The 11,188-nt window shown below is 39.0% G+C and overlaps 4 protein-coding genes across 7 annotated transcripts in view; 3 read left to right on the forward strand and 1 right to left on the reverse strand.

Annotated features, from left to right (window-relative positions):
* Positions 1–32: 32 nt before the first annotated feature.
* On the forward strand, positions 33–3,625 carry LOC108857220 (uncharacterized). The gene is made up of 14 exons (XM_057002547.1): positions 33–491; positions 567–705; positions 810–1,029; positions 1,119–1,219; positions 1,299–1,423; positions 1,510–1,601; positions 1,722–1,827; positions 1,943–2,097; positions 2,184–2,284; positions 2,378–2,499; positions 2,585–2,682; positions 2,762–2,979; positions 3,080–3,416; positions 3,510–3,625. The coding sequence occupies exons 1-14, from the start codon at positions 231–233 to the stop codon at positions 3,586–3,588; spliced, it is 2,154 nt and encodes a 717-aa protein (XP_056858527.1). The 5' UTR covers positions 33–230; the 3' UTR covers positions 3,589–3,625.
* A 444-nt stretch (positions 3,626–4,069) lies between these two features.
* Positions 4,070–6,735, forward strand: LOC108839135 (F-box/kelch-repeat protein At4g39560). Of its 4 annotated transcripts, none has more exons than XR_008942482.1 (3): positions 4,070–5,359; positions 5,584–5,945; positions 6,212–6,735. XR_008942482.1 is itself a non-coding variant. In XM_057002550.1 (3 exons), exons 1-2 carry the CDS (start codon positions 4,096–4,098, stop codon positions 5,631–5,633), a joined length of 1,314 nt encoding a protein of 437 aa, XP_056858530.1. In that variant the 5' UTR covers positions 4,070–4,095; the 3' UTR covers positions 5,634–5,676; positions 5,767–6,157. The 4 variants fall into 4 exon arrangements, 3 of the variants coding, with proteins under 3 accessions (XP_056858530.1, XP_056858533.1, XP_056858529.1); XM_057002550.1 differs by lacking the exon at positions 6,212–6,735 and having other exon boundaries at positions 5,584–5,676; positions 5,767–6,157; XM_057002553.1 differs by lacking the exon at positions 6,212–6,735 and having other exon boundaries at positions 5,584–5,645; positions 5,767–6,157.
* A 140-nt stretch (positions 6,736–6,875) lies between these two features.
* Positions 6,876–7,955, forward strand: LOC108840018 (adenylate kinase 1, chloroplastic-like). The gene is made up of 3 exons (XM_057002557.1): positions 6,876–7,255; positions 7,529–7,669; positions 7,752–7,955. The coding sequence occupies exons 1-3, from the start codon at positions 7,001–7,003 to the stop codon at positions 7,872–7,874; spliced, it is 519 nt and encodes a 172-aa protein (XP_056858537.1). The 5' UTR covers positions 6,876–7,000; the 3' UTR covers positions 7,875–7,955.
* Positions 7,956–10,770: 2,815 nt separating this feature from the next.
* LOC130512783 (polygalacturonase-like) overlaps positions 10,771–11,188 on the reverse strand; it is a 1,161-nt gene continuing 743 nt past the window's right edge. The window contains exon 2 of the mRNA XM_057011100.1: positions 10,771–10,791. Within this exon, the coding sequence (XP_056867080.1) occupies positions 10,771–10,791 (21 nt within the window). The remainder of the gene's footprint in view (positions 10,792–11,188) is intronic.

The raw sequence follows: 11,188 nt of genomic DNA on the forward strand, positions 1-11,188 counted from the left end.
TTTTGAATACAAAACATATCTGAAAACAAAAGATCAAATTGTCTGTCATTAGTTTATTTATTTATATTTCGTACGGACATTGGTTTCCAGATGTGTCTGTCAGCAAAAGATCAAATTGTTTTTTTTTTGTCTGTTTGTCTCGGAGAGATGTCTCTTCGTGCTTTCATGCCCGTAGAGACATTGACCTAAACATCATCAGCCAGGGGGAAATACAAAAACCAAACAATCAAATGATGATTTCGAGGTTGAAGAGAGTTAGGAGAACGATATTGGTTCTCGGCTTTGCCAATTTGGCCGTCATCGTCTCAGGCTGTGTTCTGACTCTCGTCTCCACCTCAAACTGCGACAGCTCCTCACAGCTATTCCCCCTCTACGCCGTCTGTTTAGCCGCATGCGTCAAACTAGCCGCCATGGTTAAGGTCGCCACTACACAGGAGCTCATGGCCATCACCATCATGGATTCTCCTACTCAGATCAGCCTCGAAAGAAAGGTGCCGTTTTATAAAAAAAAAAAAAATCAAAAGTCTTTGAATGTCATGTGAAATCTAAAGGCTCATTATCTGCAGATGAAGTATAAGACATGGCTTTGGTGGACTCGGTTTGCAATGGTAATAACTCTAATGCAATTCCTTGCTGCAACTTTCCTTATGTTCCGTGTCTCCACCTTTGTTTCCCCTGATGGCATGCCAAGACATTGCGTTTTAGGTAAAAAACTTCAAAAGACACAACAAAGTTTATGTAACTGTAGTTATCTATGCACTTTTTTTTACGTGCTTAAGAATCTCTTTAGTTAACTTTCTTTTGCTCAGGGTTACCTCCAGACACACGTGGGTGGAAGCAAAGGCTGCAGGTTTCCTTCTTGATCACGGTTTGCTTTGTTGCGTTGGCTCAATGCTTCACGGGGTCAGATATATTGCAATGGAGGTCTTTCTATGCAACTCAAGATGATGCATGGAAAGCTCATTACCAGGAGGTGTTTGACCATGGGATTCGTGAAGTTTTGTGCTGTCTTGGACGTCGTGAGTATATGTACGTTTCTGAAAACTTTGTCTATAGCAAAGCTTTTACTTGTTCAGACTCTTGGCAAAAATTGAATTGTCTGTCTGTCTGCTTTCCAGGGGTGTTATCGAGGAAGATGAAGTGTGTTCAGTTGCAAGACTGTTAGGTGATCTTGTTTCGTATAGGGCATCAGGCACTGGCCACTTGGAGTTTTTGGCAGGTTAAGAAAACTCTAATAAGCCTTGACTGGTGTTGAGTTTTCTCTGTAAACCTTATCCAGTCTTCTGTTTACTTCTCAGGCCTTGCTCTGTTGCAGAATAATAGCCAGTTTCCTGAAGATTCATATGAGGACTGTATGCAAGCTCCAGCGTTTCATCTTCAGGAGGCTGCTACGTTTCATAAATTTGCAGAAGCTGCTTATACTGTATTTTTTGAACAACACATGCTCCAAATCTCTTCTTTAGATGATTAGATCATTCTTAACCTGCGTGTGTGGTGGCATTGTGTTAGGGGCCACTGCTAGATGTTGGGAGAAACCCTGCCTTGTTTTTATGCACATGGATCTGTAGGCAAGGGATCTTAACACCTTGGAGCCGTAAATGGTACTATATTATTATACCTGGTTAGCTCGTTTTTATAAGTTTTTTTTTTTTACTAATTTGTCTGATGTTGATATATAAATATTTGTAATGATACTAATGTTAAGAAGTTTTCTTTTGCAGGAGGCCTAAACTTGATGGTGATAATTGGTGGCGAGGTCATGCAGCTGCCTTCCTTAAGTTCATTGACTTTCCTGCTCATGTTCTTCGTCGAGGTCGGATTTGTAGTGTAAGTTTGTTCCCTTTAAATCCTATGTTCTTACACCAATAGTGAAGATGAGATTCATATATCTTGTGGCTTTCAATGCATCAGAATATTTTCTCATTTATTTTGTGTATTGCAGGAGAAGTGTAAGGCGACATATTTTGTTGTAGTGTTACATTATCTGAGATGTGTTGTAATCGCTGTCAGAGGAACTGAGACGGCTGAAGACCTCATAACTGATGGTTTAGGTCGTGCTTGTTCACTAACTCCTCAAGACTTGGACGGCCTAACAAAGTCAGTCTCTATTTTCTCTGATGTTTCAAGTCACATAGCAGTGTAATGATTCTCCCCTTGTGCCCTTTCATGTGTGTTTATGTTAGTCGCATTCACGTTATGGATTCTTCTCGTAAACACTACGGGCATTCGGGAATAGTAGAAGCTGCAAGAGATCTATTTAGGCAAATAGAAGGAGACCCTGGAGGTAAGAGTTAGGCTTATATAACTGTAACTTAAATGTTCATAACTTGTCACACAAGCTTTCTCTAATCTATTTTATTACAAATGGAGAATGCAGAGTCAGGATCTACTGGCTTCCTGTCCTCGTTAATTGGTGATGGATGCGAGTGTGCTGGCTACAGCATTCGCATCGTTGGGCATTCCTTAGGAGGTGCTATCGCCTCTTTACTAGGAATCCGAGTATGTTTTCACTTCACAAAATATTACATTAATTACATTGCCTTAACTCATCTCTTATGTCTGACTTTTTTTGGCGCATATATAGCTACGTTGCAGATTCCCTAACCTATATGTATATGCCTATGGACCTCTCCCATGTGTAGATCAAGATGTAGCAGAGTCATGTTCTGAATTTGTTACTAGGTTAGAAACTTTTTTTTATTGAATCTTTTTATGACTTTAATTAGTTCAGACTGACTCACTAATATTAATCCTCAAACAGCATTGTATTGGATAATGAATTCTCATCACGGCTCTCGTACGGATCAATCCGCCGACTCCAAGTAGCAGCAATCAAAGTACTGTCTCAAGATCCTAAAGCTGATACAGCACTCATTTTCAGACTCGCACGCCGGTTCTTGTCTGCTAGCAAACGGCACAGACAGAACGATGTGGAAGAGCAAACTACAGGAGAAGCAATACCATCAATAGTTATTGGTGGTAACAGCGTTTATCTCTAACTCTGATGATAACTCTTTAACTTATAGTTTCTACATCAAGAAAGATATGCTTCTTCTTCTTGTCTTTTTGTTTTTGTAAGCTGACGAATCACAAGAAAGCCTGCAAAAACAAGAAGAAGAGTTCATTAATCCTTTCCACGAGATGGAGGCCTCAACAGATAGCCCTGTCTCTCAGTTTATGGAAACAGGCCCAACAAGAGCAAATTATGATGATGATGATGAGGAAGCTCCGGAGATGTTCTTGCCTGGTTCAGTCATCCATATTGTACACGAAGGAAACAACATGAGCGTCCCTATATGGCGAGGATGGCCGATCTGTGATGTTCCAGATGGCTACAAAGCTTATGTTGCAAACAGAGAGAGCTTCAAAGAAATTATGGTTTCTCCATCAATGTTTCTTGATCATCTTCCTTGGAGGTAAAAAACTCTAAACGTCTATTTTTCTCTCTCACTTTATTAAGGTGAATCTCTCTGAATCTTATCTTTCGTCAATGATTGGTTTCACTACAGATGCAGACACGCAATGCAGAAGGTTCTAGAATCTCGAAGTCTCTACTGCGATCTAACAAGTGAATCTGATATAGTATGACCCCAAACAACACAATGTGCATATATGGTTTGACTAATCCAAACATTCAAACAAACTTTGTTATTTTACTTTCAAAATGGAATTAGTTATTTCTATTTTTGGTAAGGGGCCAATAAGATAAAAGTGGTTAATCTTTAGATGGTACGAGGAGAAGTAACTGAACACTTGACTTGTTACTTGTTATGACAGTTTGCAAGTATATATATACCTTTAGAATTGTTTTCAAAATTTAGGTCATCGGTTACTTGTGAAGCAAGAAGCTTTGTAATAGTTATGTAGCTTTTATTTAGAAATTGGAAACACGTAAACTAAGTGAGGAAATACTAAACATATTTGGAAAGGGAATATAAAAGAAAAATAAAATATTTAATAAAAAATATGGAAAGCCAAAATAAGGAAAATATTTGTAAAGAAAAAAGGAAGGAAGCAACCTACTCGTGTATATAAATCGAGGGTGAGAGCTCGCTCTATAAACAAAATCCGAAACAAGACTTGTTGACTCTGAAGATGATGATGATGATGAGTGGATGCTACGGCGGCGAGGAGGAAGAGGCATCATCACATAGGAAGAAACGGAAGCTGTCTTCTTCCTCGGCGGGGATACCTTTGTTGCCGGAAGAGATGGTTCTAAGTTGCTTGGCCCGTGTTTCGAGATCGGAACACGATTCCTTATCTCTCGTCTCGAAGCGACATCGTTCTCTATTGTTGACGCCTGAGTTGTACAACTACCGATCTCTTATGGGCTGCACAGAAAACCTCATCTACCTATGCTTACGCATCCCTCCAGATCTAGATCCACGATGGTTCACCCTCTCCCTAAAACCCCGTGATCGGCGGCTAGTCCCAGTGGCGTCTAGATTGCCGAGCTCACACGTGGACCTTGGTTACTTTAACCAGCCTCACGAAGCATCTTCTATGGTGGCTCATGGTTGCGGGATCTACGTCATGGGTGGAAGGAGATTCCGGAGAGGCTCGTCCAGTGTCATGTTCCTTGATGGTCGATCTAACACGTGGAGCACTCTCCCCTCCATGGGGGTGGCTCGATATTCAGCTGCGGCTGGTGTGGTGGACGGGAAGATATATGTGTTGGGAGGGTGTGATGATCGTGAGTCCAGCAGGTGGGGAGAGGTTTTCGACCCGGAGAAGCAGACTTGGGATGCCCTGCCCATGCCCCCGCATCATTGTAGTCCTCGCGGAATGTTCGAAACCATAGTGATAAACCAGGACAAGTTGGTTGCTTTGAATGACACATGGGAATGTGTATCCTACACACCAAGTGAAAGCAGATGGAACAAAATGAGTAAGGATAAGGAAGCCTTCGCAGTTAATAAGTGTTGGCATGTGATAGACAATGTCGTGTATTGCAGTGGATTAGATGGGCGGGTATTGTGGTGCGAGGCAGATGAATGGGAGAGGCCCGAAACCAAGGCGGTGGAGTGGAGAGAGGTGATGGGCTTGGAGTCTCTCAGGGAAACTCTCGCTGCCTCCAAGCTCGTCAACTATGGTGGACGGATGGGGGATAACTGGGAGGCAAACAAACCGCTGATGCTAGAGGCGGGATTGGAGATAACAGAACTCGACGAAAAACTTCCCGGGCACAAACTGAGCAACTCTGGTAACAACATGTTGATCTTCTGGGACGTGCTTGCTCCTAATAAGTTAGAGATTTGGTGTGCAGAGGTCTCTTTGGTGAGACACAAGGAGACATGCCAGATTATAGGAAACATTGTGTGGTCCGAAGCTATCATGACGCTGGATCCTCCTCCTCCACGTAAGCTTCACTGTCATATTTTGTCTGCTCTACCTCTCAACCTCTGAGTACCAAAAGCTCTTTATCTATGTTGGATTTTCTTTTTCTCTCTATTTTTAATTAAGTTGTAAGTTTGTATTTCACAAACTTTTTGCTATGCCTTCAAATCACATTGCACATCTACTTCGTAACAGATATTATAATTTTAATCTTAAATTGTTTTTCTTTATAATTGTTTGTTTCAGATAATTTTGAAGAAGCTTCAGCATATGTCACGTATTGCCTTAATGGCTAACCAGAGTGACAGGTAAAGAAGATATACATTGTGGTTTTGACAGGTAAAGAAGATATATACAATTGATTTGTTTGTAGTTCAGTGATCTAGAGATATGTAACTGTAATCTCTTTAAGTTAACGTCTTTGCTCAGGGCTACCTCCAGATACTCGTGGGTGGAAGCAAAGGCTGCAGGCTTCCTTCTTGATCACGGTTGCTTTGTTGCCTTGGCTCAATGTTTTATGGGATCAGATATATTGCAATTGTCTGTCTCTCTGCTTCCAGGGGGTGTTGTAGAGGAAGATGAAGTGTGTTCAGTTGCTAGACTGTTAGGTGAGCTTTGTCATTTACCTTTCAAAATGGAATTAGTTCTTTCTATAAAATGGTTAATCTTTAAGATGGTACGAGAAGTAATTGAACAGTTGACTTGTTAGGACAGTTTACAGGTATAGATTCCTTCAGTATTGTCGGCTGGTCGTTATTAGAGAGTTGTTTTCAAATGTAGATAATCAGTTACTTGTGCAGCAAGAAGCTTTGAAATAGTTTATAGCTTTTATTTAGAATCAAATCCAAGAACCCTCAGTGCAGCTTCCTTGCAGGGAGGACTTGTCATCTCAGTCTCTTAAAGTAAGGTAAAGATGGATAAACCTCGAACCAATGCTGGCTGCTATGATACTTTCAAAGTAAATTCAAAAAGAAGTTTTATTTAGACTATTAATATCAAAATTCTAGTTTGACAAGAGTCTTTTTTTTCTTGTCAAAACTTCCTAAATCCGAAAACAAACAATGTTGGTGACTATAAAAGGAAAAAGGTAGCAACTCAAGTTGGTTAGGATGCTCTTGAAAAATATCATAATCTTATAGTGTCATTGGGGGAATCATTTGAGAGTTATAATTCGTTTTTGCACTATATTGAAAATTAAGAGTTGAAAGAAGAGAAGCTGCTGGGTAGATCCATTGAAGCTGAGGATTTGGACTAAAAGAGTCTCTTCCCTCCTGAATAACCGAAAGTTATTTCTAAGTTTTGAATTTCTTTCGACAGTCTTCCACCAAATTATTTTATATATTTCAAGATGGCTGGTCAAGTCTCACGTATGATTTCCTTCCGAAATTAAAATAGAGTACGAAGTTGATGGTGGTAATATGAGCTACACGAAAAAAATCAGCAAAAGATATATCATGAAATAGCTATTCACTACATTTTATGGTTGGTTTACATCATTCCAATGAAACTATTATTTGATAGTAAAGGAAAAAAAAGTTCCAAAACTAAGAGCATCATTAACGCAGTAGCTTAGGGGGGTGCTTAGTGATTTTCGAATTAAAAAGAAAAAGAAAATAATGTATTAAACTAAGCCACGGTGCTTAATTAAGCGGTGGAATAGCAGATGCTTAGAGAACACGTGTCGTGTCGAGCACACGCGTTGAAAAAAAAGTCGGAAGTCTCTTCGTCTCTTCCTCTCTTCCTTTCTACCGGCTCTGTCTCTCCAATGATCGGACCTCCGTTTGGATCTCTGTTCCAAGTCGAAACAGAGAAAAGGCACCTAGCTAGCAGACTGTTGACCCTTCTCGGTGTTCCTCACATCGCCACTGGAGATCTCGTCCACGAGGAGCTTGCTTCGTTGGGCCCTTTCTCCCGACAGGTTTAGTCACTTTTGTCTTTCCTTTTTCAATATATGTGTTCAACTCTTCAATGTTCTGTTTATGGATTCAATCAATCTGAAAGTTAAGTTCTTTTAGCAAATTTGGTTTCTTTTCTTAACGTTGACAACAGTTCTCATGAACTAGAATCAGCGGCTCTCTCTTCTTGCTTACCAATGAAACATAAGCTATGTTTTTGTTGTTATTTGTAATCTTTTATGAGATGTAGAGTCTCTTGTAATGGTTCTGAGCTCGTTGTTTGTTACTTGATGCAGCTATCAGAGATTGTAAACCAAGGAAAGCTTGTCTCGGATGAGATCATAGTAAACCTATTATCAAAGAGACTTGAGGCTGGTGAAGCCAAAGGTGAATCAGGTTTCATTCTTTATGGCTTTCCTCGAACCATGAGACAAGCTGTAAGTAGTAAACTCAGTGGCTTCACACGTATTAATCAATTTTGATGATTAATTAATGTTTAATGCTGTCTTTTTGCTTCAGGAAATGCTGGGAGATGTAACTGACATCAGCCTAGTTGTGAATTTGAAGCTACCTGAGGAAGTTTTGGTTGACAAATGCCTTGGGAGGAGAATGCAGCAAAGGTTTCAACGTCGCGCACATTAACCTAAAGGGTGAGAATGGGAAGCCTGCAATCAGCATACTGAAGAGGTTGTGAAAGCTAGGCTTCGTATATACAACGAAACCGTAAGATCCTTCTCTAACTAGTAGATTAACTTTCACTTGATGATACAAGTGATGCTTAGTATTATTTGTTTGTTTTTTTTTAATGCAGAGCCAGCCTCTTGAAGAGTTGGTCTTGTTCAAGCCGTTCTTGTTGCTTGGTCTTGTTCATGATCAACAAGGTATCCACTTCTTATTTTAATGTTTTGTGTCTTAAAATACTTCTACTCTCTATGATATGTCTCTTGTCATGATTACGATGGTCTTACTTGTATTCTTGTTGAGTGTGCTTAAGATGTTGTGTCTCAATGTTTAATTTTTTTCAAAGATCTCTAGATAAGATATTTGCATTGGAGGACAACAATTTAGAGGTTTCTTAGATTAAGTGCTTAGCATTCATTTATTACTAAAAAATTGATTAAGCATCCCTAATAGAGTGCTAGGGTTAATGATGCTCTAAGGATTGTTTTTCTTAATGAAAAACTAAGGATTGTTGATCTGTATTGATTAATTAATTTTAATAAATTGCATTTATTACTTCTCAATAATATAACATATATACGTACTTCTTTTATGAGTATATTATAATAAAATAGTAGTAGTAGATGAATAACGAATCGCAATTATGACACGTTAAACATATATAAAGTGTATACATTCATCATGTTGCAAAAAGAATATCTTTGACTCTAGCTTTTACGCTGAGTGGATCGTGATTCATGGATTTACCCCGTCCTTAGATTTTCCTTTTCCTCTTGATATTAAAAAGTTATAAATTACATATTGGTTAAATCCAAGAGTCAAAACATCTAGTTTGGCAAACATATATAATATGGAAAATCCTTCTAAGGACTGATGTCTTGTGTATTTCATGGTTTTAACCATCCATTTTGCATTCATTTTGATTATTTAAGTTAGTATTTAGGTTTGTCTAGGTTGCATTGCATGGTGTTTATGTGTTTTCAGGTTTGGAGAAGTACTAATCAGATTTTGGAGCTTAAGAAGTCATGAAACGTCCAAATGGTGGGTAATGGTGCGGTAGCAGGCAACCACCGCGGGCTAAGGCAGGCCGCGACCACGACCGCAGGCAACCACCGCGGGCTAAAGCAGGCCGCGACGAGAACTCGACGAGTTCGACAGAGAGTTTCGCGGGCCGTCATCGCAGGAAGCAGAGGGGCGCGGCCTGGACATGAATTTCGCGGGCTGTCTTCGCGGGCTTAAGGAGGCTGCGGCCGAAGTTTAAAACAGACTTTATCCAGCTTCTATTTGGGTCGGCCCAGGGTTGTTGGGTTGACCCGGTTCGAGTTTTAGCCTAGTATAAATACATTTTAGACCTAAAGGTTATCATATCTTGTTTTCATTGTAATCACATTAGCTATTTTGGTGAAAGACTTAATCTTGAGCTTCTTTTCATCTTTATCTCTTGTGATTATTGATCAATCTTGACCACTAAGCATGATTAACCTTCAACCATCCATGGGTTTTGGGTTATTCATGTCTATTAGTGAGTAGTTACCTTTTGGATTCATGGGCTAGGGTGATTAGGGTGATTAAGTGAAGATCTAAGGGTGTTTAGTGTTAGATCTCTTGTTTCCTTGCTTGTCTACTTCTCTTAATGCTAGATTAAAGTTGGCATCTTTATTCTAGAGCTCTAGACATTTCCCACCCACAAGGTGTTTGATGAAATGTCTGAACCAAGTAGAGCTTGCTCTAAACTTACCTTACACAAAGACCATTGTGTTAAGGGAGTTTAGATAGTTAATAGACTCATCCCCAATGATTTCTTAGATCTTTTAGGCTCAAAGACCTTTGATGTCTAGTTGATTAAAGCAAATGAACATTCTTCTTGACCATAGAGTTTGTTTATTTCAGTGTTCTAGACTTAAGGAAGTTATTGATTGAAAGTTTGCCATCCTTAGATTGGATCTTAATCACTTAAAGTCAAATGCCTAGCCCCATGAGTCCTATTGTCCAAGATTGATTGAAAGCTTGTTTCTTTATTGCACTTTAGCATAGTTCTAGTTCATATCATCATTGAAATTCTGATTGCACTTAGATTAAGCATGGTCTTGCATTTCCTTTGCTTTAGAATCACTTAGGATTGGTTCGACAATCTTTTACACTACAACATTTGGTTAGGGACTCTTGAAAAGTCCTAGCATCAAGGACACAATTTTAAATTTTGTTTCAAGCATACTATTACTATTTAAAATATATTTAAGGTGCAGTGCGTATACATGTTTTCTTTTATGATATATATTGTTATCCATTGTTACTTTATATTGAACGACGGATTTTAATCTACATCAACTAAATTACATACGGCCGGTTATATGACCTAGTGAGTGAAGTAGTTGAAAAGAAGAAAAGAATTCATTTGCTGCACTGCGTATACATGTTTTCATTTCAGTAATGGCTTATAGTTGACATAACCACCTTATATATTACCACACGTTGTGGTCCCACATAGTATGCTTGAAACTAAATTTTGTTGTCCATAATATTGTTATGGACAAATGTCTCACATCGGTAGTTAGAATGGATGATTAATAATATATAAGGTGGATGAACCACTCTACTAATCATCAGTTTGTTTTAAGTGTGAAGCTCATCTAACTTAATATGGTATTAGAGTCTGATCCATGCAGTCCAACCCGATCCTCATCGATCTGCCTCAAAGTTGGCCCATCGATCTTTACCCGAACATTCCGAGATTGACGCTCAGAGAACAATCATCTCGAGGGAGCGTATTAGGGACAAAGGTCCCACATCGGTAGTTGGAATGGATCTTTAGTAATATATAAGGTGGATGAGCCACTCCACTAATCACCAATTGATTTTAAGTGTGAAGATCATCTAGCTTAACGAACAATAGATTAACGAACAATAGAGAAAATTAAGGCGTAACAATTGGTCATGCATCGGCTGCATTAACAGTTACATTGTAACAAAATTTTCAGAAGTTTGAATGTATATATTTAAGTAATATAAGTTGTTTATATTAGCAAGACAATCAATGGCAGGAATGTGGCAGCCGGTGAGATGGTGTTACAGCCAATTGGTGACAAATGATCAAGACAATGGCAGCTATGCGGCATTTTTCTCAAACGTATGTTTCGTTACATATCAAGAATAACAAATAAAATTTTGTATATGTTTGAGCAAAAAACGAAAATAGCTCAATAATTTTTTTTTCTGCGGCAAAAATAGCTCAATACATAGCATAAACATATACTTCCATTTTTCCATATTTGATC

Source organism: Raphanus sativus, chromosome 1 (genome assembly GCF_000801105.2).
Source record: "Raphanus sativus cultivar WK10039 chromosome 1, ASM80110v3, whole genome shotgun sequence".
Taxonomy (NCBI): Eukaryota; Viridiplantae; Streptophyta; class Magnoliopsida; order Brassicales; family Brassicaceae; genus Raphanus; species Raphanus sativus.